The sequence below is a fragment of the Chionomys nivalis genome, chromosome 24 (assembly GCF_950005125.1).
Source record: "Chionomys nivalis chromosome 24, mChiNiv1.1, whole genome shotgun sequence".
In the NCBI taxonomy this organism is placed as follows: domain Eukaryota; kingdom Metazoa; phylum Chordata; class Mammalia; order Rodentia; family Cricetidae; genus Chionomys; species Chionomys nivalis.
The window spans coordinates 18445046-18471731 of record NC_080109.1 but is presented as its reverse complement, the minus strand read 5'-3'; the positions used below and the strand labels follow the sequence as shown (position 1 = coordinate 18471731).

The 26686-nt window shown below is 41.6% G+C and overlaps 2 protein-coding genes across 9 annotated transcripts in view; one reads left to right on the top strand and one right to left on the bottom strand.

Annotated features, from left to right (window-relative positions):
• Med12l (mediator complex subunit 12L) overlaps positions 1–2604 on the top strand; it is a 297109-nt gene extending 294505 nt beyond the window's left edge. For all 8 annotated transcript variants that reach the window (XM_057756832.1, XM_057756830.1, XM_057756835.1 and 5 more), the window contains one exon: positions 111–2604. In XM_057756832.1, coding sequence (XP_057612815.1) covers positions 111–163 — 53 coding nt within the window. In that variant the 3' untranslated portion in view covers positions 164–2604. The remainder of the gene's footprint in view (positions 1–110) is intronic.
• A 1153-nt stretch (positions 2605–3757) lies between these two features.
• Igsf10 (immunoglobulin superfamily member 10) lies at positions 3758–26629 on the bottom strand. Its single transcript, XM_057756826.1, has 7 exons — positions 26133–26629; positions 23526–23720; positions 21811–21940; positions 19399–19789; positions 11292–15569; positions 8833–9733; positions 3758–5700 (listed from the first exon to the last, which is right to left on the bottom strand). Exons 2-7 carry the CDS (start codon positions 23717–23719, stop codon positions 3792–3794), a joined length of 7803 nt encoding a protein of 2600 aa, XP_057612809.1. The 5' UTR covers position 23720; positions 26133–26629; the 3' UTR covers positions 3758–3791.
• Positions 26630–26686: the final 57 nt, after the last annotated feature.

The following is a 26686-nucleotide window of genomic DNA, read 5'->3' as shown; positions in this document are numbered from 1 at the left end:
TTGATTTGTTCCCCCTTACTGGAGGCTGTCCCTGACAGGAACAGGAGAGCGGAAGCATTATCTGCAGCACAAGTTTGTTCCTGTAACAGTTAACTCTGCTTTTCCACTAGGTAACCAGCCACAGCAAGGAGTGACCCCCTGTGCGCACCCTTCACACTTTTGAATCTGAAAGAGAAGACGCGAAGTTTATGTTTGCACTGAGAAACAGAAAATCAAATTTATTAGTCATCATAAGAAGTCTCCTTTGGTTTTTGAGTTATTTATGTTTCCCTATATTTTATGCTACCCTTCTTGCAGAGGTATTTAAACAAGTAAACAAGTTGTGGTTTGGTTTTACCATTTTCGAAGTAGGTTGTAAAATGTGGATCACGCAGGCCTACTCCAGATAGTGTGGTTGGTAGCTGACCTTTTGAAACTGGTGCTTTTTTATCTCATATTTACATAAAGAATGAAGTACGGTAGGTTTAAATATTTATGTATTAATGAATGATTTTTTTTTAAGCCTGTGGTAGACCAAGCCACTGATTTGAAAGATGTGGCAGTTCTCACAGGAGTATGACACATTCACTCTGCATCCCCCTGTGAGGGCGGGGCGAGCATTGAATCGCATCGTTCTAATTTGAAATGTTGATCATTTCATAAGCACTTTATAAACTTTGTTCCCAGTTATGAAGGACTTTGCTTTGCTTTCGTTTTGTGGTCCAAAGGTGCTGAAACAGATTGTTGCTTAGTACTTCCGCTTCTTCAGGGCTTCAGAGATGTGCGGGAGCCTCTTCGAAGTGACTGCACTCAACCTCGTTTCTGGTGGCAAGCTCTTTCACCAGATTCTCCGTGAAGGTACAACAGCTACTGGAGGTCAGAAGAGCCACGGTGGAATCAGTTCATTTACTTACTGCCAGTTTTGGTAAAAACTGTCCAGTTTTGGTTCTTCAGAACCTCATGCCAACTTGAGAAAAAAAAAAGATAAACAAATCTCACAGCTGGCCTTAGATTCTACTGTGCTTAGACTTGACACGGTTTCCAGAGTCTGGCTCCACAGTCCAGAAGACTCTGGTAATTCATCAAAGGTGTACTTACTGTTAATTTTGTATGGTAAGTATTTGCTATTTTGAATTTAATTATTAATGTTGGTGTCTGTCTTGGTTGTGTATTGCTTATACTGTATTTATAAACTGGTGCAAAAAGCACAAGTAAAGTAAATTATACATCAAATTTATTATAAAGAAATAGTAACTATTTTAACTTTGTTCAAGTATGTGGTAATTTGCTCCTATTAGAGTGGAAAAATACAGTAAATTATTATCAGTTTGTGTAACTTAAGAGTATTCCATATAATATTTTTTTAGAATTAGATGCATAAAATTTTGAATGTGAAAATTGCAGGGCATTTTAAGACACATGTAGGGAATCTTCCCTTGTTCTTTGTTGGGTTCAATTTCTTTTTGCCATATGATTTCACATGTAATGTAGTCAAGCATACTGTGAATAGATTGTCTGTGAAGAGCAAACCATGTAGAACTACTTTTTAAAAATGTAGCTAGTACAACTTTAGATAATTTCTTTTGCAGATCATTATATAGATAGTTTATATCTTCCTAGGTGAGTTACTCATTCAAATGACCTCAGATACATGTTTGCTTCCTTTGCCATGGCAACATCCATGTGAACTGCTTTGTACACTGTGAAATATAGCCCTCCAGCCTGCTTGTTTTGTGTTTACTCTGGGCTGGGAAAGACTTTTGCCAAACATTAAAGACCATTCTTTCCACTAAGTGAGCATTCTATCTGCTTTCGACAATGCAGTCCAGTTCAGTCAGCTTTGCTTTCCTCTCCGGAGTCATGCTTCCAGCTCACAGAGCTAGTTTTCTTCAAAGTAACATACCACGTGACTGCATTGGCAGAACCACCACAGCGCGAATGTTGTGCCTAGTGGGTGAGTCACACCCTGTTCCTTCTGGTCTTTACTCAGTGGTTATTGGTCGTTAAGATTCCAGTTTCAGTCTGAACCATCCGTTTCTGTAGCTCAGCATCGCACACAGCAGCAGGAGTGGGAGAACTGCGTAGCATTTGTATGCACTTTACACTTTGCTGAAGTTGGCTTACTCGTCTGTTTGCATACGAAGGCGATGATCCCTTTGTTGCTGTCTGTTCTGTTTCTTGAGATGAGGAAGGTCAGTCATGCTAAGGCCCTCTTAAGTGAGAGATGCCGCGGTAGCTGAGGAAAAACCTACAACTGTTTTCCCCTGTGCATTATAAGGAAAGCAACTGAAATTTTTAAATTTAGTTGTCATATTTACTGACACTTAATTCGGCACTCTGAGAAGGATTTTTATTTATCTTTCATAGCAAATGCATACAGGTGGTATTAAAATGGTCAGAAAGTAAACCCCTATTGTGGATTGTGGATAGGAAATTGTCTTAAGATAGAAAACTCAGCTTTTTAAGATCAGACCTTGACTATGATGGAATCGGGTATACTTAACCTTAATTTCTGGCTATAAGAACCACTTAATTTATGTGTTATATTACAGGCCGATTCATTTTAGGATTGCATTTCTTGTTTTATTTACCCTTCCTCATTTGAAAGTAGAGGTATCATTTGACCTCTGGCAGCCATAGAGCACTGATGTTAACAGCAATCAGCTCATGACTGAGGCAGGCATGATGGAGACCCAGTGGAGTTAAGTCTCAAATGATTGACACAAGCTAACAAAGCTCTTGGCTTTAGTGTTCTAACCTAACTCAGTAAGACTCGAAAAGGCTCCTGCCATTCACACATAGATGACTATTTGATCAGAAGCCAGAGAAATTATGCTAAGGAAATCCCAGACTTTCGAATAAAAGAGGCAAATCATACGATTACCCCCATATATATTTGGGTTGAATTAAACATGGAATATAAGTACAGCGAATTACACAAAAAGCATTCAAATTTTAAAGACATGGGAACTTCATTATGTGTACGAGGTCTAGACTCTTGGAAAGGAGCGATTCCTCCTTAGAAAACCTTTCTTAGAAATGGCTCCGAACAGCTGGTGCCGTAGCTAGGTTTTAAAGTGAGAAAACAGTTTCATTGTCCTTGCAAAGCCTTTTCAGGGTGACAAATGTGTGGACAAATGTGCAGCACCCTTTTCACATTCCCTGGCGTGAGAGCACTGGGCTGCTCTTTCCATGGAGGAAAGCTAGCCTGCATCCGTTTGGTTGGCGTGTTGTTTTCTTTTTTTTTTTCATGTTAAAGCAATGAGATTTTTAGTGTGAACAAGTGAACTACATCATAATCAAAACGGTTCAGTGCTTGTTTTCTGTTTTTTTCATCAACATGTTTATAAACCAGTGACAAAAATATGTGTACATTAAGATGTCCGTAGACTTGCAGATGTCATCTTTCCCAGTGTCTCCCCCTCTGAGTGCAATGTGTGTAACACTGGTAGAAGATGGACACGAGGCGGCTGGCGACTGAGAGCGAGAGCGAGCTCTCTTTACTGGAAATTCAGGTGCATTTGCCATTTGTTATTTTATAGCGGATTGTTTTTTCTTAATGTTTGTTATTTGTTGGCAAAATCAAAGTGCCTTAAGTTAAGAGTTCGCGTTGAAATCCATAGAAACTCAGCATCGGTTCATAATGCTTTCATTTTCAAGTCTCTTCTGCATGTCCATTGTAAATTTAATACTGTAAATGTATTCAGATTCATTTCCATGCCTGTGGCTGCCTTTGATTAAACTTCTTCCAAAAAAAAAATAATAATAAACCCTTCAATGTTGACTCTGCTCAGTTTTAGTTGTTCTTCCTGTCAGATGACTTGAACGTAACTTGTTGCATAATCAACACCAAGTAGGTTCTGTGCTGTGCATTTGTAGACTCCAGAATCGGAGGATCGGAGATCCTGAATGACCAGGGTGCCTTGTGGGTAAAGCCGCTCATTTCCGTGGGGTTTTCTTCCTCTGGCCTTTGAGAGCAGGGAGTGTTCTGGCCTCTCCCAGATGATCTCTGGCTTGGGGACTCCCAGGGCCATACAGTGAAGCCGAAGTGCCTCTCCTGTCCTCCTGAGCATGCTCCGGGGTGGGGAGTTTATAATTCGGGGAGGGTGGCCCACGATCATCACCGGAACAGTCACCACTGCCTGGCCAACACTGTTTTGAGCCTTGCAGATATAATTTCCCCTGTCATAAGCTGTTACTTCTTTGATGACCAATGTGCCATTTTCATGCAGTATGTATTTTCCATTAATGTGGGGTCTGTCTATTACATAACCACTTGGTGTAGTCCACTTGACATGTGGCTTAGGGATCCCATCGGATACACAGTGCAGTGATAGAGATTCTCCACTGACCCGCTGCACCATCCCCAGTGCGTGTGTCAGGATAACTGGCTTCTGGCCGATCTCTAGTATGACGAGCTTCTCAATATAGCCCACCTGATTTCTAGCTGCACAGCGGTACTTTCCTGACTTGTCCCGAGTTGTTCTTTGAATGATGAGAGAACCGTTGCTCGCTATCAGGTATGGGAAATGTTGCCTTCTGTTAGAAAAGCGCGTGCCGTCGGGGAGAATCCAGATTATTTCAGGGGGCGGGTTCCCGTCCACAGAGCAGTCCAGTGCTGTGGACCTGCCAGCCTGAGCGCTGACTTTGTCGTTGAATGGGTTTCTGAACGTTGGTCTTCTCAGCATTTCCAGGACCTCTAGCTGCACCACCAGCACACTCTCGCCGCCTTCGTTCCGAGCCACACAAGTGAAGTCCGCTGAGTCGGAAAGCCTGATGTTCCGGATTTCCAGGGTTCCGTTCTTATGGACTGTGATTCTGCTCCCATAGTATGGAGCTGTAAGGAAAATGTTGTCCGGCATAATCCACGTGATCCGGGGAGGGGGGCTCCCATCGGCTCTGCAGTCAAAGTGTTTTTTGGAGTGCCGAACAGCTGTGGCTTTGATAACAGTTTTGTTTTTGTACAGGCCATTGATTAGTGGAAGTTTAGAGACAATATCCAGTTTGTACATTTTGGTGTCATCACCACTAGGGTTCCGAGCTACACACACATACTCCCCAGAGTCAAGCAGTTTCACATTATTAATGGACAGAGTTCCATTGGCATGAAGTATGTACCTGCCATTGGAGAATGAAATGACGTCATTGGAAGGCAGCAACCAAAATACACTTGGCTTGGGTTCCCCGATGACCTCACAGTCAAGAACAGCTGTGTCTCCAGCCTTGATCTTCATGTGGGTCTCATAGTCTTGCCGTATCCGTGGTATGGCCGTCACGACTGTCAGGTGGACTTTCATTTCGTCTTTCCCTAAAGTGTTCTGGGCATAGCAAATATAATCTCCTTCCTCTGCCATTCCAACTCTGTTGAAATACAAGGTGCCATTGTGGAAAAGGGTGTACCTCTTGGTCCTGCGGCCACTATCATCAGCTTGCACAGCATTGTTGATCATTGTCCCATCAGGCAAACTCCAGGATACCTCAGGTGCAGGGGAGCCAGAAGCCTTGCAGTCCACTTGGAAATCTTTCCCATGGAGCGCTTGCTGCTTGAAATCCTGCTTGTGTTCGATTTTGGCAGGTGTCAGTCTTAGGCGGACCCGCATCAGGATCAGATCATCTCCCATTTTGTTTCTTGCCACACACAAGTAGTCACCACCGTCCTTTTCCGTCACCGAGCCAATAGCTAAGGATCCATTTGGATAAACTTGGATTCGGTTGCCCATTCTAAGAAGAGGAGAGACAAGCGTGAAAGTACAGCTGATTACCGTGGGCAGAGTTACCTTTTTCCAAGACTGGACATGGAGCTGAGGAGATGGCTCAGCTAGCAAATGGTCTGTTGCACAATTATAAGACCTGAAATTGGATCTCCAGTGCCCACATGAAAGGTACACATGGTAGCGTGCATTTGTGCCCCCAGCACCAGGGGCATGGAGACAGGTGGATCTCTGGAGCTTGCTAGACAGCTCATGTAGCTGAATAGTTGAGCTTTGGGTCCAGGGTCGCTAGAAAGTGATTGTAGAAGACACCTGCTGTTTAGTTACCTCTGGCCACCCCACATGACACACCAACATGAGCATGGGCATACACACAAAAAAAAACTAAAAATTTGAGACCAACTTATGCACATTTGCGGAAAATCATACTATGTAGGAGTGGCCTGATATACGTGATGCTACCTCCCTCCAGTCTTACCAAGAGATGACTGCCATAGTTGTACATGTAAATTATTACTATGAAATTCTAACACATAAATACAATGAAAATCATTGTTACTATCAAGCTTATCACTGTATCTACCACATCCTGTTGTGTGTGCTTGTGTGTGTGTGCACATGTATGTGTTTTATCCCTGGCATTAACTTTATGGATAGTTCTTAAAATGTTACAATGAAGATCTTAATCACCTACTGTTATCCAAGCCATTTGCTTTAAAAACAGCTCTGTAACAAGGTATGATTTACCTGAGACAAGTGGTTATTTCCCAAATACACTTTTAGTGAATCTCCTTTATATAATTTTTTTTTAAGGCAGCGCAGGGTAAGAGAAATGCTGGAAGTAAATGAATTCAGAACTAAAGATGAGTCCTTCAGCTCCAGACTAGAGTTTCTGAGACACTCAACCTCAGGGAATGGGAAGCAACTGGTTCTCAGCCTCCTCAATGTGAAGACAGCTATTTGTTGGACTACCCAGACCTGTTCTGGAGTCCAGTCACTCACAATCCTATTCAGTATGTATTTATTCTACTGGTTCTGTTCCTCTAGAGGACCCTGATGCTACAAAAATCTAAAAGATTATTTAAAAGCTACTATGAATAATTATATTGCAAAATGCATGAATCTAAGAAGTACTGGAAAGTTCCACGAAGTACACAGCCTACTAAACTTAAGAAAATATAAACAGTAATGACACTTAGGTACTAATGAAAAGTCTTCCATCTAATTAAAAGCACTAGTATCTGACAGCCATACTGATGATTTCTATGAACATATAAAGAGTTATTTACACTTCTTTTTAAAGTATAAATACAAATTCCAGGGACTCTCAACATACTTTTAAAGGGGCAGCATATCCTCATTCTAATTTGAAAACAACAATAAAAATTTTAGACCCATATCCACAATGAACATAAATGCAAAATTTCTCAACAGAATACAAGTAAACTGAATTGGGCATTTCAAAGTGTACATTGACCATGATCAATTACAATTAACCTCAGGAATGCAGGGGTAGTTTAACATTTGCACATCAATAAACAATACAACACAATCATATGCTTATCTTTTCAAATGCAGAAAAGGCATTTAGTAAGGTTTAATGTCCTTTCATGATAATTAGATATTGAAGGAATATATCTCTAATTATTAAAGCCTATCTATGAAAAATCTACCATCAATATCACACTGAATTAGAAAAGGCTGAAAGCCTTCCTTAGATCAGAACAAAACTCCCTTTGCTCCCACTGCTCTTGCTTAATATCGTAAGAAAGTCTTGGTGAAAGCAATTAGGAATGAGAAGGAACCGAGACGTCCAGATCATAAGAAATTAACCTTATTTTCAGAGACCATTATTTTACATAGGAAACTAAAAGTACTCCATCAAAAAGCTTTGATAACTTACAAATCGGGAATTATAAAACATAAATTCTAGGGAATACAAAAACAATGGTAAGGGGTCCCATGCTACCAGGTCAAAAGGTTAATCTGTAGACTCAATAAGAAAAAATCCCATCAAAATTCCAGTCACTTCCTTCCAAGAAGTAAATAAATAAAGTAATCCTATAATTCATAAAGAGCTGCAAAAACTAAGAGCCGGTGCAGCAATTCTGAGAAATTAAAGGCAAATCTGGTAAGTGAAGCATTAAAGATATTGATTGCCAAAACAGTGACACACGGGGAGAAAATATATGTAAATGTGGTTTCTAACATTCACACTCTAGCTCAGCATTTCATAAATTTATATCTTAGTGAATTACAGTTAAACATTTAAGGTAATTTTGATGCCTAAAAAAACCTGAAAATTAATATTGACTGTTGGATTAAAAATTACAAGTCTGTTCATTTTATTCTGTATCAACTCACTGGAAAACTAGGAAAAAGACCTTGAATTATATCAATATACATTTAAGCTCATTTATATTATGTTTACTTTTTATTGCATGAATATTTTAAAGAAAAAATAAATAAAAGTGCTCATTTCCATCTTTTTCTGGATTATGGAAAATCACTACACAAAGTCATGGAAATCACAAGAATTTATAATTCATGAGCTATAATTTTTGCTTTGTAAAGCAAAAGTTTATAAAGAACATAGCAGAAAAGGGTTTTTTATCTTGTAACATCACATTTATGGAATTTTTAAAATATTTTACTCTGAGAAGTGACTTTCACGAACTGCATTGCAGTTTTAAGAAAGGATTATGACTTAATTACTGTGTGAAGCGTCTGATAAGAGGGTCCTGAATGAAACTCAGAACATCTTGTTCCTAGAGCCTCGACCTCATCGTGAGTTCTCTTTTTGATGTGGAGATGATGAATAACTTTACACAGTTACTATTTTTAAAGCAGCCATGAGAAAAGAAAAAAAGGAAAAACAATTACCTGCCACCAACATGGAGGCTAATAAGATTCTCCTACAGCTCTCAGCTATCCAAATCAAGAATCTGGACCCCAGAGTTAAGCATGTAAGAGTGACTTTGTGTTCAGTGAGATCAAATGGAATACCCTTCTATAGACAGTCACCTTCCTGTGCATCCTGGGTGGTGTTTGAAGCTGCTGCTCTCCTTGCTATACCACTTTCTCATTTTAGATGTACTCCAGCTAAATAAATGAAGGGGATATTTCCAACAGAGAGGCTTACCTGTGCCACTGGTCGACGACAGCCTTAGATGGTAGCCTCCAGATTATTCTAGGTTTTGGGTCCCCAGTAGCTGAGCAGTTGAGTAGCAGTTTCTCACCTAAATTCACCTCTGTCCATTTCTGAGAGGCAATTTCTATCCTGGGGACTGTCTCTTGCTCCTCCACTGTAAGAATCACTACCCTTCTCTCTGAGCCTGAGGAGCTGGTAGCAATGCATTCATAAGTGCCCCTGTCTGAAGAAGCAATGTTTCTTATATACAGGGTTCCATTTGAATACAAGAAAAACTTGGAACGCGTCAACTGCAGCGGTTCTAGTTTGGTCCCATCATAGAGGACCCAGTGAACACTGGGCTGTGGAGTTCCTTTTGCAGTGCAGGGCAGTTTCAAACTTTGACCTAAAACCGCAAGCACAGCTTGCTTCTTTTGCTCTAGAATGACAGGGGGAGCTGTGATGACTTGTATCTTAACAAGCAGTGAGTCGTGGCCAGCTGGGTTGCTGGCCACACACTTGTAAAAGCCACTGTCATAAAGACTCAGATTACCAATGATCAAGGTTCCATCAGGTGTCACCCAGACCTTTCTGTTTCCCTTGGGTGCTTCTGAGATAACCGTTTGGTTTGCAAGTATCCAGGAAATTGTAGGCATTGGCAAGCCTTCCACTCTGCACTTTAATTCCACGGTACTGCCAGAATGAACCGTGATCTCCTTGGCATGCCTCTCCAGGATCCTAGCAGGGTAAGAAACCACAGACAACATGACATGAAGGTAGTCTTTGCCAAGTGGATTAGATGCTGAGCACAGGTACTGTCCACGGTCCTGAATACTGACCCTCTGGATGGACAAGGTGCCATTGGGAAGCACATGGAACCTGCTTTTCTGTGTCCCTTGGGATAGTTCAAGTCCTAATAAAAGGAAATATATATAGTTTATCAGCATCAAAGACTAGATAAAAAACATGAAGCTATGTTTTTGTTCAGCTGACAATAAATAACATTTAAACTGAAAAAACTCTTCAGTGTTAAAGCTATTTTATTCACATAAATTTAAATTTAAAATTCAGATAGTTCAACATGACACTTCTCTATGTAAACATGACATTTCTCTATGTATAAATATGTATATATATAAGATCTACTTTCAAAGTTTTTGTTGGCTTAACAAATTAATGTTTTTATTTTGATGTTACAATACGATTAGATAATTTTACTCCTTCCCTTTCTTTCCTCCAGCTCCTCCCATGTACCCCCTCTTGCTCTTTTTCAAATTTATGGCTTCCTTCTCTTTAATTATTGTTTATATATATATATTTATGTGTATAGATAATATATAAATTACAGTAACTATATATAAATAAATAGAATCTGCTCAGCCCTATGTTGCCTGAATGTATATGATTTTAGGCAGATCATTTAACCAATTGATCCAAACTATTTTTTAAAGACTGTTGTTTTGAAATGGGGTCTAATTTTATAGCATAGGCTGGAATTGAACTCATCCACATTGCTGGGCATATCGGCATGTGCCATTCTATCTAGTCTTAAAAATCATTTTTGATTTTAAACTTTATCATTATCTTTTATTGATTTGTGTGTGCACATATATATTCATATATATGAACATGCCGGTTTGTGTGTGTATGTATAGGCATATGCTGGATTGTGTGTGTATGTATAGGCACATGCCGGTTTGTGTGTGTATGTATGGCCACATATGTGCCATTGCTAGTGTGCAGAAATCAGAAAACAACCTGTGAGAGTCGTCTCTCTTTCGACCGTGTCTGTTCCAGGGATTGAACTCAGGCCATCAGGCTTGGCTGCAGGTTCCCTTTACTCATGGAGCCATCTAGTTGTTCCACCAAACTCTTCTTAACACATTAAAAACCATTCTAGTGGGGCTGGAGAGATGGCTCAGCAGGTAAGAACACTTGTTGTTGTAGCAGAGGATCTGGGTGCAGTTCCCAGTGTCCTCATGCTGGCTCACAGTCATCTGTAATTCCAGTTCCAGGAGGTATGGTCCCCTCTTCTGACCTGTGTACATACCAGGCACATATGTGCATGTACGCACATGAAGGCCTAACACTCATACACATTAAAATAAATCTGAAGTTTAAAACCTATTAGAGGCTGGAGATAGAACCCCAGCTCCAGGGAATCTAATACCTGTGTGCTAAGGCACCTGCCCTAATGTGTGCAAGTGCACACACAGACACATACACACATGTACACATACACACATACATAATGCTTGCACACACATGCACACACACAGTCTTAAAGTAGAATCTAAAATCTAAAAAAAAATTTATTCTAATGAGCAATACATAAATGTCAAGTGAGGATATTAATTGCTTTTATATTTTTGGAGACATTTAAAACTAGTGTTGCTCCTTTGAAGACAACTCTGAAAGATACAATCATGTCCTTGGTTCATAACTAAGGTATTGCTAATGGCTACAAATACCTGATGAGACTCTGGTCCAGTGGATGGTGGGCAGGGGGTTTCCAACAGCCTCACAGGGAAGAAAGGCGTCAGCGTTGGCTGGGATAGTAAGACTTGCAGCCTTTTCTCCAATTATTCTTGGTTTTTCCAGTATGGTCTTAGGTAAAGAGTCAGAGGGAAGGAGTTTGGAAGTTGGGTTTTGAACAGGTCTCTTATCAATGACACTCTCTGCATGCTTCTGTCTCTTCCCATGTAAGGCATAAGTGCTGGCCTCTGGAAAGCTGAGAGGCGACCACAAGCTCCCTGCTGGCCTTTCACCCTTTAAAATAGTTTCTGAATATGCCTTACGCCGAATGTGGTTTTCAGGCCAGAGAAAGGGCTTCCAGTTAGAAAACTGTGGTTTATCTGTTCTTACTGCTGCTGCAGGAGTAGAAGGGAACAGAGTAGAGGAGGTAAAGTAAGTGGTTCCAGTTACTGTCTGGGGATCTGGGCGAGCCTCTGTGGAGGATTGCTGCAGATCTGTATTATTCCTTGAGGATTCATGCATGGTGACTATTCCATTGGTCACCATCTTGAAAACCGAAGTGACCTCACTGTCTGTAACCACACCCCTAGTAAAGGGGGGAGGGGAGGGAATGGGCATTAGGGGAGCCCCACTGCTGAAGGATGGTGGTATAGATGAGGTCCTTTTTACAGTGGTTACCTCTGATTTGCTGAACAAAGTTGTTTCCAAAGCTGTTGTATTTCCCAAAGTCTGAGTATTCTTCTGAGACAGTTCAGTTATGCCCAGGAGACTAGTTTCTGGGTGGAGAGAAACAGTGCTTACAATTCTGCTAGTGTCTTGTAGTGAGGAGTCAGTAAAAGCCAAGGAAGAATCAGCTGTTGTTGGAGATGGGTACATGCTGAAGCCCAAACTCTGCCCTGGGGTGGTGTTTGGGTCATTCCTACTCTTCGGAGGCTCCTTTATTTTATCTTTTGCTTCTTTGGAACTTGCTCTTTGGGTTTCAGAGACAATGACAGATGCAGAGGCCGTAGGCGTTGCCAGTGTGTCTGTTTCTATCGACAGGAAGCCCATTGTATTAGCTCTCTTGCTTGTGGCACCAGGACGCACTGAGGCAGAGTTGGCGAAGGACTGCTCCTTGCCCGCTGAGAGACTTCTGGCACCTTCAGTGGCGTTGTGGTGAGTGACAGCCATTGCTGCAGACAGAGTTTGCATCTGTGTTGCAGAGAGTGTGGTAGAATGTGAGGGGGGTTCGTGATCTATGGGTAAAAGAGGAGCTATTTTGGGAAGCATCATGGCTGTGTTCTTCTGTAAACCAAACTGATACAGATTCTTCGACGCCCCTTTTTTGTTATGGTTATCTATAGAGATTTTATGCCAGGGAATTTTCCTTCTTGAGAATTTTGTGTTTGTTGCTTCTGTTGGCATTGAGGGTTTGCTGAGTGGACCGGAGACTGGTGATGTCATCACTGAATCTCTTTCCTCCTGGATGGTCCTGGACGCACTCAGGGAACCACTGTTTTCTACTGGAGTTTTTTCCAGGGATACAGGTGTGGGAGTGAAAGTTGTGCTCGCTTTACTGGGAGTCACTTGGGTACTTTCACCTCCGAAATATTTTGTAGTGGTTCGTGATGTCTCAATGTCTACAGTTTGTTCGTTCTTAAGTAATAATGATGGGCTCCGAGCTACAGTGGTAGACTCTTCTGCTGTGTCCCCAGTGATGTTAGCCCTGGGGAAGATGCTAAGAGATGAGCCTGGAGTGGACAGTACTGTAGCAGCCAGGGTGAGTCTCTCTGTGGAAGCACAGGTTGGGCACATCTTACGGGGTTCTGTGGCTGAAGATTCACTAGTACTTCTGTTAGCAGGTCCCTTGAGTGCTGGCTTCACAATCCTGTATCTATGCCGTCTGAGAACTGGGGTTCTGTATGGGTTTATAAGTCGCCCTCTGCTCCAAATTGTCCTCTCTCTCCCAAAGTGCCTGGACCAGGGGAAGTTAGCTGTACTGTTTCTAGAAATGTGAGATAGAGAAGGGGCAGCAGTGTGTGAATCTGAAAGGTTCTTGGGGAAGCTAGGCTCTTTAGTAGTGTGAGAGGAGGTGGCATTACCCCTGGCTCTGCTGAGTCCTGTTATAGGTATCTGATATCCATAATCCTCTGTTGGATTTGCTGACCGCAAGACTGTATCAGCTCTGTTGGTGAGGATGCTGAGCATGTTGGTATGGCCATCGGCAGCCATGGTTCCCCCTGTTCCTGGGTGTGTAGTTTGGGAAAATGTTCTTTTCCCTACCTGAGCAGTACCCTGAGTTTCAGCTACCCCAGGTACTGATGGGAAGACAATGATTAGATTTTGGTTGGTTACATCTTCGAGTTTGCTTGCTGCAGTTGGGTTTATACTCTTTGACACAGCTGTAGTGTCAATAACATTAGATAGTTTGAAATCAGGAAGGTGCTTAGATTGTAGTGGGTGTGGATTCATGGTTGAGGAGACTTCTGTACCAGATGCCATGCCTGTCACAAAGCCATAAGATGCTGGTCTAGAGTCAGCAGTTGATGACCTTTCTGTGACATTGGGCACTTTCGTTTTCAGAACCACTGATTCTTCATCTAGAGAAATCATGCCGGAAGCACGTTCTTCCTCAGCAGGGAGCACCGCAGGTGGAGCACCCAGTGGCGCAGGCTTAACTGTGTTATTTTCCTGATTCTTTGGCACTGAGTTCTTCTTTGCTTTCTCTAATAGTGCTGCCCAGTATTGTGGGTCAATTTTCCGAGCAGAAAGAGGGAACTGCCTCCTTTGCTCCCTGAAACGCCGAAATGTGGAGTCCCCACGCCGCCGATGTATTAGTCCTCTGGATTTGCCCTTCTTCTGTATACTGGAGACTTGTTTTCCAGCCTCTGCCCCTGCTGTCAAAGCTGATGTAGAGAGTTTCGAAGATGGTGGTTGCTTAGGAGGAACACTGGGATTGGGATCTTCAAGTCCAGATCCATCTTCTTCCCTATCATGCTCAACTGACCTTTGGCCTTTCATTTGAACTGAAACTTGAAAAATAGAAAAATCAACCCCTGATGGGTTGGCCGCTACACAACGATAATAACCTTGGTCTCTTGGGGTAACCTGTAGTATTCTTAAGGTCCCATTGTTAAGAATTTGCCTGTCTCTCGATGACTGAGAGAGCACAGTGTTTCCTGGAAGAATCCAGCTAATAGAAGCGTCTGGAATACCAGTGGATTGGCATGGGAGGTCAAGTGTCTCGCCAGTACCCACTGTATGTTGAACTCCATTTTCATGTGTGTGTTCTACATAGGGCTCCACCACAGTTATCCTATAGGTGAGAATGTCTGCGTCTGCATAGTTGGTGCTTACGCAATGGTAAAGGCCACTGTCAAAGCTATCAGCCATCTGGAGTTCCAACTTTCCACTTCTGTCTATCAGGATTCGCCCATCCTCACTAACATAAGGGGCTCTCACTTTACTCCCGTCAGCTAGAAGCCATTCCAAGTGAGGCAAAGGGTCACCTTGGCCCGGACAGTCCAGGGTAATAGTACTACCAGCTAAAACAGTATGTTCCAGTTTGGTGTTGTTCATCTTTGGAATCATGGTCCATTTGCGTCTCACCACTCTCATCTCTGCCTTTGGTAGAGTGATTTGAGCGTCACTGGAGAACTGGACCTGCAGTGTGCTAAGTGTGGTGGCGTTTCTGTTCAGCTGCAAGAAAATTGTTTCTTGTTGGAACCAGAAAGGATCAGCTCTGAAGTCAGCCTCTATGTTGGTAAAAATGTCTTCAGGCGTAAGAGCCACCTGCTTATATTTGGAAATCAGTTGTGGAGTTCCAGGAAGCTGCTGCTTCCTTCCCAGCATCAGAGGAGAGTCACTGTACAAAGCTAGTAGTTGCCACACTGCCTGGAGGTGATTAGGATCCACACTGCACATCAGATTTGTTGAAAATGACATGTTCAGCATGATCTTGTCATTTTCTTCAGTGAAGGCAATTGGCAGCATCTTGAATGGCTTTTGGATGGTACAGACCACACTGGCCTTGTTCCCAGACAGGTCTGTCATGTTCAAAGACAGGGAGCCAAAAGGGTTTATGAAATCTTGGGGTGAGGTGGAGGCAGATCCATTGTCCTCCTGAATAGCCAGGCCCTTCGGCTTCAGTGACGGATCAATGGTTGGCTTTGTACACAGGAAGTCTCCTGCCGGTACCATAGCAAGTGGTCTGTTTTTAGACATCCTGGGGTTCATGCAAAGGGGACACTGCTGAGGACTGGAGGGGCTTCTGTCCTTCTTGCATTTTATTACATCTAGAAAAAAAATCATCATTTAATTATTCTCAAAAGTTGAGGCATCTTTATAAATTAACACATGGATACTTTGAAGAACTATCTTCACTAGAGTTCAAAGAAGCTTGTGAAATGAATTCTGAAACACATGGTCTATACATCATGTCATGATACAGCATGCACAGGCACAGGGGTTTCATTTTCCTCATTCACAGATCTACTTATTAGGCCTGGAGTCATTTAGTACTTGAGAAGTATTAATTGAATGAACCATTTCCTTATCTAGAGACACAATATCCTAAGTGCATGTCCAGCACTTTAATTAATAACCCTTCAGTTCCTCATGCCAAGGTTTTAGGATAGTCATAGAACTTGGCTATACTTTAAAAGGTAGCCTGCTTGGAGATCTCTAAATCCTGGGATATGCATCGAAAATTCAAGCATTTATCCATTATCCAAAAGAACAGTTTGTGATCTAGCTTAGTTGGAATCGGAATGGAGGGATGCAGACAGAAGGACAAGACAAAGATGCAGGTTAAAGCAGCCAATAAGATGCGAGTATTGGTAGACCATGGAAGGTAGTTGGGATGGCCAGTCCAGGTTTATTTAGTGATGGTCCTGTAGAATGAGAGGGACTCAAGCCAAGCTTGATGGGGGAGGGGAGAGGCTGTCTGGTAATGTCACAGTTTGCAACTTTTATACTACTAGTCACAAAGGAGTCCTGTTGGGTACTAAAGTGCCATATACTAGGGCAATTTAAACATTGCTCTGATGAGCCTGTTTTTAAAAGCTGGCCATTCAATACTACAACAGAGGTGTAGAATTTTTCTCTGAAACAACAGTCTGAGGCTTCCATGCTGTCCCACATAATAGTTCCTCTAGCATTTGCTGAACTCAGCAGGTAACTGAATCAACAGGTGTCTTAGATGTAATTCCCGAGAACAGCGTTAAATATGTGCAGTTTCTTTGTAAAGAACCGAGTCACTCAGGTCAGAGACTCTAAACCCTTTAGGTGTATGCCGGTGCTCTCATCTGAAGTCAACCATGGTCTGAGTATAAGGACTGGAAACTTCCAAAAATAAACCTAAGTTTGAAATTGCATGCAGTTTTGAGTACGCTGATGAAATCTCACGTTGTTTTAATGGACCCCTCACCCATTACAGCAGACAACCCTTCTTCCCAGTGTCTGCAGATGACATACACTCCATGCTTAGCTACTAAGTAGCTATTTCCTGCCTCACATAAACTGTGATGGTGTCTGTGTCCAAGTAACCCCTGTTTTATTAGTCATACCACCAGCCACAAGAGCGGTGACGCTGACAGTCAGATATGCTGGAGAGAAGCTATGGACCTGGTTCCTTTCCAAAGAAACTTCTCAACTTAGGAAAGAAAAAAAAAAGCAACATGTTGCAATGCAAATGCTAAAGTTCTTGATTTATAGTGAAAATTTTACTGTGAAATTAGGAAAAAGGAAAAAGAAACATATTAATTTTGCTCTATACTTTAAACTTCAAAAGTTAGGGCCACAATGTGCAGAGGAATTTTCGTATGGTTTTCCATATCCACTGCAAATACTGGAACGTATCCTTCATAATAAGGGAACACTACTGTACTTCAATGTACCAGGTAATATTTCTTTCTTTCTTTCTTTTTTTTTTTTTTTTTTGAGACAGGGTTTCTCTGTAGCTTTTGGTGCCTGTCCCGGAACTAGCTCTTGTAGACCAGGCTGGCCTCGAACTCCCAGAGATCCGCATGCCTCTGCCTCCCAAGTTCTGGGATTAAAGGCGTGCGCCACCACCGCCCGGCCAGGTAATATTTCATTAGTCATTATTCACCTAATTTTCTAGAATAACAATGTACATTGGAGGTAGACAGAAAGAATTAAAAGCTTTGAACAATCCTAAGGAGTTCCTTTCAATGTCATCTGCCACCTACTGACAATCTGTGTCCTTTACTTGCTTGTCAGTGCTCTGGATCTGACCTCATGAAGCAGAAATCTGTACAGCTAACTTCTGGCTTAGTTAAACCTCAGCATGGAGGAATTGTGTTCATATCTTGGGATCTTGATGAGTGCTTGTGCCTGGACTAGAGCTATCGAGCCTCATGTTTGCTCAGATTCCAACCCAGCTGTGTCACTTCGTTCCCTCACACCTGTCTCCAGTCTCACGCAAGTGCTTTCTATTCCTCACCCCTGTCACTCAATGCTAACCAAGCCCTGACATGAGCTGTGTGACATGCCCAGTGCCATCACTAGTCACACACTCCTCAAGGACTTGTATGACCAGCACTTATTTCCAGTGTGGGTTCCCTGCTTTACTTCTCCTGGTGCCCTCTGCTTTCCCTGTCTTAACCTTCAGCATTCACCATTAGAATGTCTTGTTCGGTTGACTGTCTTCCCACAGGGCAGTAAGCTCTGCTTGTTGTTCTGTATTCCAATCCCTGGTCAAGGGATATCCAAGAAACATGCAATTCGTGGAGGAAGGGAAACAAGAGGACAGGTAAGTACAGAAGGATGAAAGGAAATGGCAGGAAGACAGGTATCTGGCAGAACTAATTCTAAGACCCTAATGTTTGCACGTTTTAACTTATAAATTGAGATAAAGATGTTATATGGTAGAATTGGCCACTTGCAGTCTTTATACAACCATTGTCATCCGTCTCCCTAGAAATATTGTTATAGCTTTTTATATTTTCAATGCTGTCACCCACGCTTCTTAAGTTGGCTAATTGAGCTAGTTTTATGAAGACTACATGATGATTTGGCATTGCAAAGAGGTGACATACGTAGATGCACAAAAGAGCAGATCACAAAGCCTCGAGTTTTATATCTATGAGCAAATGCATGTCAGGAAAATGGCAAACGTCTGTATTTGTTGAAAAGCAACACCGAGAGTTTTGCGGAACCAAAGAGTGGAAGGTGCGAGTAGAGATGAATATATTAACATTGGACTGCAGCAAGTATTAGAGAAACAGCCACACTTCCGTGAGAGGCTATCAGATTGCTCAGGGTAGATGAAAAAGTTTCTAAGTAAAAAGGTGATTAACTCGTGAGTCTTGTGAAATTGTCAGTAAGAGATCAAATACATGAGGGAACCTGTCATATAGACATGACTGGAAGATTTTAGTCCCAAAGGGTTTGCTTGTATTTGACATATATAGGTATATAATCATATCACATATATGTGCATTGTGTACTGGCACATAACATATATGTTTTTATATATTTTCACGAACACATTTGAGACATATTAAGACCACAGGTAACTAATAGATAGATGGTGAACTCATTTCTTTTTACCTATATAATAACAGCTTAACAAAAGTATTAAGTACGTACTATGTCCCAGATATATCGTAGAGGCTAAGAATAGATAAATTAGACATAGAAAAGGCATCAGATATTTCATGCTATAAATTAATTCTATAACTAGTATAATGTTCATACAAGAAAGGGAACACAGGCAACCCATAGGAGTGTTGTGGTCATGATTCTGATGCGGACGGGGTAGATGAGCAGTGTGACTCTCCTGGAGAAATAATGCTGAGCAGAGCTGCCATTTGGGAGCACATAAAGCAGAGAAGGAAGAGGAAGCAGTCGCGGAGTGTCAGGGGCCAGAATGGAAAGTGTCTGCCTGGGAAGGGGGAGGGAGTTTAGAGAGACATAACTTCCTCTTTTGCCACTGTGACACAAACACAGCTGAGTTTTTTGGGTACAGAGTTCATTGTCACTGAGTTATTTGGGGGATTTCATTTTCTGCATCTATATTATCTAGGATTTTCTATTATAGATGAAGTGCCTTCCACTGGTTATTCTATTTCACTAGTACCAAGAAATAAACAGTAACGATACCTGGCTTTCCTCGTATCCAGTCAGACAACCACTTTAAATGGCAGTCACAGGTCCATGGGTTCCCATGCAAATAGAGACTTTCTAGGTTTGGCATATAGGAAACCATTTCTTTTGGGAGGGAGGTCAGGAAGTTATCAGACAAGTAGAGGTACTTAATGAAAGAGGTTTTAAAAGTCTGGAGATAGCTTAAGGAGACAAATGTGTCTGGGTGGAGCTTTGTGAGCCGATTTCCTTCTAAATGTACCAGACGGAGCAAGGTGAGTCCATAAAACGCCTCAGGATTGATAAACTCAATGCTGTTGTGATCCATGTGCAATCGGGTCAAGTTCCGAAGTCCATAAAAAGTATCCTTCTGAATTGTTTGGACTTTGTTATAGCTCATTTTTAAGACCTGCAAATAAAGATAAATAAAGATTTATTCTGTCAAAGGAGCTGACATAAAAGAGAAGGTTTATGAAGAATATAGAAATATGTGAGATGAATCCTATGGAATGTGCATACTTTAATTAAAACCTAATCCAACAAATTAGTGCTCAATTAAACGTGATAATATCAGAGACAATAAGACTCGTACAAGCAGTTGTAAATATTAAGGAATTACTACTAAAGTTGTAATATGTATGGTAGTGATGTCATGGTCACTTCTAGAGTTTCTTTACTCATTTATTCTGTATAAGAGTAAGCATCATAAACTTGGATTGGATTCAAAACAGCCCAGCAGAATGTGGTATATAGATTGCAAATAAGACAAGATCTTATCACACGTGGATAACTATGGAAGCTGGGTGACAAGTGCACTGGTGTATTTTAATTATTTTTTTTAAGATTATAATACAAAGTAATGTGTTGCACTATGAAATTTATTTCCCTTCCACTGACCTCCCCTGTGCCGCCCCTGTTCATTCACTTCTCTGCCTACTTTTATGTGTAGTGAAAATGAAGAGAAAAAGAAGAAGAAATAAATTTAAGATTTATGAGATTATTATTTATGGACTTCAATATTCCCCATTTATGGCGTCTTTATTGAGATATAATCCAAAAGTCCTTTGTTTTTGAATATTAGTGTCATTATGACATCTCCATAATATATGCCATTATGCTTTGTTTGTATTCACCTCCCAGTACCTTCCATTGTCCCCTTCTCACTCCTGCTGGTTCCCAGCCTCTCCTAAGTGTGTCTCCTGCTTTTACGTCAGTATGTTGACATATCTAGGCTCCAACTATGAGAGAAGCCATGATTTGTGACTCTTTCCCCATCACCTCATTCTGCTCACTCATGTCCCTCCCTTGGGCCGTCTCTGAGCACAGCACACTGGTTTTTAGTATACCTGCTGTGCTATATAACTAGACCCACGTCCACTGCCTCATCTTAGGAAACTGCCATTTCCCCAAATTAAAACTAACCCAAATCGACGGTTATTTTTGTCTTTTCTTCACTTCCTGTTTCTAAAGATTCATTTATTTTAAACAATTCATGTAAGAAGAATCATATACTATGTGGCATTTTGGACCTGGCTTCCTTCACCTAGACAAATGTTTTCAAGATGTTGTAAAACATATCAAATCTTCATTCCTTTTGGTTTCTACATTGTGTGCATGTTACACAGTCTTGTTTATCCACTCATAAGCTGGGTGACATCTGGCATGCTTTTTCAATAATCCAAATTTAATTGATTCTGAATTATAAGTCAAATAATTTTGACTGTTTCATAATGATTTAGCATTCAACAAATCCCTTCTAATTAGTTGATCGTGCTATTCTTTTTTAAAAAAAAGAAAAGAACATGAAGTACTTTTAAAAGTGGTGACTTTCTGCCCATTTTTCTTATTTGACTCAAATTATCATCTCTACCAAAGAGGCTTTTCGGGAATGCAAACTTCCAGAGTAAGCAAAAGCCAAACTGGAAAGCTTTGCCCCAAATATTACCTAGGATTATAACTTCAAACCCAATGTTTCTCCGTCAGAGGTCTCAAAAACAGATGTGGAAAATGTGTAGAGACCAGATGTTGGCTTTCTTTTTTGTGCTTTCCACGTTTGTTTTTGAGCCGAGTTCTCTCACTGAATATGGAGCTCACTAACTGGATAGAGCAGATGGCTCGAGATTTGCTACCTATGCATCCGGGGCTGGGATTGCAGCTGCTGTTTGCCACAAGGACACACATTTTTGTGCAGCTCCTGGGGCCTCATACTCGCATAAATTTTACCCATTGAGAGATCACCTCAGCCCCCCCATCAGAATTTTAATATTCTAATTTCCACATATAAGGGCATCCCAATTGCAAACCTCTCCTTGATGTCTGTCCCAAGTTTACAAACTGCCCATCTTCGATCCCATGTGATAGGCAGCTGTGGGGGTGTGCCGCGGAGTTCTCCCTCACCTCTAACTAGCCAAGGCACTTGACCCCTCTCACCTGCAGGGACCGCAAGCCTGAGAAGGTCTTGTCAGTGACCGTGTGGATGCCGTTACTGTGCAGCAGGAGCAACTCCAGTTTGCTCAGCCCATAAAAATCCTTTTCTGCCAGTCTAGCTAGGCTGTTGTACCTGCAAGACAATTCGTTGTAGGCATCAACCGAGCCTGTTGAGCAAAGTACAAACGTCAAAGGAGAAACAGACAGAAAATCCCCTCTTGCAACTGTGTTCCCAAGAGATTTCTCAAATACTTGAAATATTGAACTTTGGCTTCAGAAGTTCCACTTCCTACCCAGTCCTTGCAACCTCAGAGCCCTCCCTTCACATTCCTTCCCATCCTCAAATACTGAGACATTTTCTAGCATCTACTGAAGCCTAGCATTTTCTTTGTGGGTACCAAGACTCAGGCCGTTCTCTCTGATGCTGTCCCCTCAGTCTGGCAGCTTAAGAGGCCTGGCACTGGATTCCACATGGGTGTGATTATGAGCTCAGACCCAAAAAAGATTGTTTGACTCTGGGTAAAACTTGGAGGCATCCTGTGTTCCAGTTTCCTCAGCAATAAAGTACAGATAACAGAATCTAACTCAAAGGCGTTATGAACACCAGTGTCTTTGTTAAGGTTAGTATTGCGGTGATGAAACACCATGGCCAAAATCAAAACTGGAGAGGGAAAGGTTCATTTGTCTTCTGCTTCCAAATGACTTTTTTTTCCCATCGACGGACATCAGGATGGGAACTCACACAGGGCAGGAACCTGGAGGCAGGAGCTGATGCAGAGGCCATGGAGGACTGTTGGTGACTGACTTGCTCAACCTGCTTTCTTATAAAGCCCAAGACCACCTGTCTAAAGACGGCAGCACCTACAATGGGCTAGGCCCTCACCCATCAACTACTACTTAAGAAAACACCCTACAGGCCTGCTTATAACCTGTTCTCACTGAGGCATCTTCTCAGCTGAGGCTCCTTCTTCTCCAGTGATTCTAACTTGTGTCAAGTTGACGTAAAACTAGCCAGGACTGCCAGTGAATGGATGCATAATGGTACTCAGACCAAGAGCAGCTCATAGGGAGAACACTTTCCTGTTGGTGATGGCTTCCAAGGCACTGTCGCTCTGTCCTGCCTACTTCTGTCCCACCTCTATTTCCTCCTCCAGAGGTGAACAAGAGTGCTGGCCTGGCATAAGTGACCACTAATGTCACATCCTCACCTATGGTGTGTCCCATTCCTTGTGCATCTCTTTATACATGCAATTTTTCATAAACCTTTAAAATAGCACCATAATTTATCAGAGTTAGTCAAGTATTTCAAGTAAGCCCCTGACGGTGGCTAGCTCCATGTGCTGTGTGGACACTGATAAGCCTCAAAGGACCTTGCAAAAGGAAATGGTGTACTTTTTTTTTTTTTTACATAACTCTTGCTTAGTTATGCCTTGTATCATCACAATGATTGTTAACAGAAACTGTAATGTTTTCCAGTAAATTTTTATTCAGAGTGAAGCTGCCCCATAATTATGAGGATCCCAAACAACTAAGAGGGTCTTCAGGGTCTAGTAAAAGACTATAAGGAAAAAAATTCTTATTGTCTCCACAAATGTAAGGTTCTTACGAGCTCATTATAGGAGAAAAATATTAAGAGTAAGCATAGGTATTTTGGGGATAAGTCACCCAGATGATCAGTGGTCCCCCTCTGAGAAGGGGATCAGGCAAAGCCCACACACCCTAAATTTATGCGTTCCACGTTGGCTGGGATGCCATCTGGAATGGAGGTCAGGTACCGAAATGTACAGTGCACCTCCGTGGGCACATAACAGGCACAGCGGCGAGGACAGGCCCTGCTCCCAGGGATGATCACCAGGAAGACTACAGTGAGGAAGGTCAACAAGCAGCCAACTTCTCTGTCACCCATCTTCATCCTGAAAAGACATCACAGCAAAGTCTCAGGAACACCACACGTAACAATAGTTCCTTTATTCACACCTTTTGTGGCAAATGAACCTTAAATTTATTTTTTTTCTTATTTAAATATTGTTCATACAATATATTTTGATCATGTTTTTTCTCCTACCCCAACTTCTCCCAGACCCCCCCCCCGCCACTTCCTATCCACCCAACTTCATGTTCTTTCTCCATCTCAAACAAAAAAAAAAAAAAATGAAAATCAAAACAATAAGAAAAAATTAAAAAAAAAAAAACCACAGAAAATATCCATGGAGTCAATTTTGTGTTAGCCTGAAGTGCGGTTGATGTACCCAATGTCACTCCATTGGAGAAAACCGATTTTCCTTTCCCAGCAGGCATCAATTGCAAATGGGATGGGACTTTGTGTCTACTTGCCTTTCTTTGTGCTGGCATTTTGCCCTGGTTTGAACTTGGGCAGGTCTTGCATGCACATCCTGTCACCATCTGTGTTGAGTTGGAAAACAAATGAACCTCTTTCTTAATGGCGCCTGTGTCTTTAAGACTTGCTCTTATTAGCTTCCCTCCTTCCTGCTGCTTTCTCTGAGAACCCCCACTCTAGTTGGTTCGGTTTTTGCTTTCTTATCATGTGCCTTTAGATATGCACACATATAAATCAGAATTGTCTATGATTAAATAAAATGATAAACACATATAGATGCATAGAATTGTAAATCTAGGTTCTGCTTGTAAGAGAAGCCACATGGTATTTTCTTTTTGTGTCCACCTTATTTTTAGAAGCTTAATGATTTCCAGCTACATCCATTTCCTGCAAATGTCATGATTTCACTTCTTATGGAATTCTGCTGTACATATGCACAACATTTTCTTTATTCATTGTATTTTGACAGACATGTAAGTTGATTCCACTCCCTGGCTGTTGTGAAGAATGCAGCAATAAGCATTGCTATGCAAATCTGTGTTACATACCCAGGAATGGACTGGTAATTCTAGTTCCTATTTTCAGATTTATTATATTTTTTAGGAACTTCTATAAGAGCTACAAAAATGTAACACCCCTCACCAATCACCCAGTAACTGACTGGGATAATTCAGTAATTCACTAAACTGAATAACCAGCTCTGAAGAAAGAAATACAAACAGCCAAGAAAGACTTGAGTGACCAAGATTCTTAGCCACCAGAGAAATGCAAATTAAAATTGCTTTGAGAGACATCTCTCCCCACTCAGAATGCAGAGCATCAAAAAAAAATGATAATAAATGCTGGTGAGCTCTGGAGAAAGAGGAACCCTTAGCCCCTGGGCTGTGAACCGGTGCGGACACTATGGGAATGTACTCTTTATAGGACCGGCATGTGCTAGCCTCCCATTGGACATTATCATTAAATAGGCTCATTAATGTGAAAATGTCTTCATAGCTTCTCATGTCCTGGAAAGCAGGATCCCTATTATTAGAGACCATAATAGTGATATTGGAACAATTAAAGTTCATAGATTTAGTCTCGTTTGTACAAGAGCCTTTTAAACTATCAAAACTATAAAACCATAAAATTAATACATGTTCAATTTAGAAAACTCAGCAACAGTAAATCAATAAAAGGAAAAAAATCATTTCTCTCATCTCACCACTCGGATATAACCAATATTTTGCAGCATATATATCCCACATATGCATCAATGTATGTATTTATCTATATAATCAATTTTGTAACATTGTATCATTTAATGTATAACATGTTTTATTAATTTGATTATACCTTCTAAAATCACTTTTACAGCTGTAATAACCCACTAGAAGAGATTAAATATTTCTACATTTCTTCAAATCCTTGCCAAAAAGGACACATTGGACATTTCAATGCCAACTACTGACCAGGAGGACAGCAAACTGACCAGCTGGGAGGGCTGAATCTCAGCCCAGAGCTATAGCAGCTACCCTGACCTTGCAGGGGTAAAACTGCTTTTTCACCTCTACTCACTGACCTAGGGATGCGGGGCAGTACCACGAAAGACTTGCTCAGCTTGATAGAAGATGATCACGTTAACTCCCACGTGGGGCAAGACCCGTGATCCGAAGGCGGAATTGTTATGAATGAGTTTAACCCAAATTAAGACTTACTAAAGATTGCTTACATGCCCACACTGTCACCGCCAAATCACAGGAAAGTTCTGAACACTCTTTGCAGGAGTAAAAATAGTAGGGGAGCTTGCTGTCCTTAGAAGAACAAAGAACAAGGTGAAGGTAACCCTCTGTTCCGCTGGGAAAGAAGAGCAACTTTTCGCATCCTGAGAGTTAATTACAAGAGAATGGAGCCATAAATAGCGCAGGGGTACCCGGATACATAAATAGCGCAGGGGTACCCGGATACTTAAGCCTCAAGCTGTATACAACAAAGGAGTTGGCGATACCTGGGTTCTTCTGTCTTGGCTTTGAATCCTCTTGCAACATAAGCAGAGACAGAAAGTCTTCCTAGGAAAGTCTTCACCCGAGTGAAGGAAAGTTCTTTGCTTCCAAAGGGAGCAAACGGGTTCTCTTTTCCTGGCTTACAACTGGGGGATTAATGCTTCAGAGACCTGGAGGCGCTACTGTAATGTTAATGCTATCGTCCATTGCCTAACTTACCAAAGCCTTTCTTTACGGGGCGGTTGCTGCTGCTGCTTTGGAGACTTTGTAATGTCTCCCCCTCCCTCAATTAGTATATGTTAGTTCTCTTTAAAGTCACTTAAACACAACTATTAATCAAGCATTCCTTCTTTCCGACGTCCCAGGAGTTTCTCCTCAAATTGCTTGTTTTGCATAAACGTGTCATCAGTGTCTATGCAAGGGTTTCAGGCTACAAATAATCTTCCCCGTGTGTTTTGCCTGGCCTCAGTCACTGAAGTAAGTTTAATTTGGGAGCTGCTTTTGTTCCCACTCCCCTCCAGTACCTTCCTTTCCCTGGATCCTTCTGCCCGCCCACCCG

Excerpts from the sequence above, each read along its gene's own strand:
- Igsf10 (XM_057756826.1), bottom strand. The coding sequence starts at position 23,719 with ATGAAGATGGGTGACAGAGAAGTTGGCTGCTTGTTGACCTTCCTCACT. Across the intron at positions 15,570-19,398 it reads CTGGATACGAGGAAAGCCAG|ATGTAATAAAATGCAAGAAG; the intron begins GTATCGTTACTG and ends TTTTTTTTCTAG. Across the intron at positions 9,734-11,291 it reads CTGGACCAGAGTCTCATCAG|GACTTGAACTATCCCAAGGG; the intron begins GTATTTGTAGCC and ends TCCTTTTATTAG.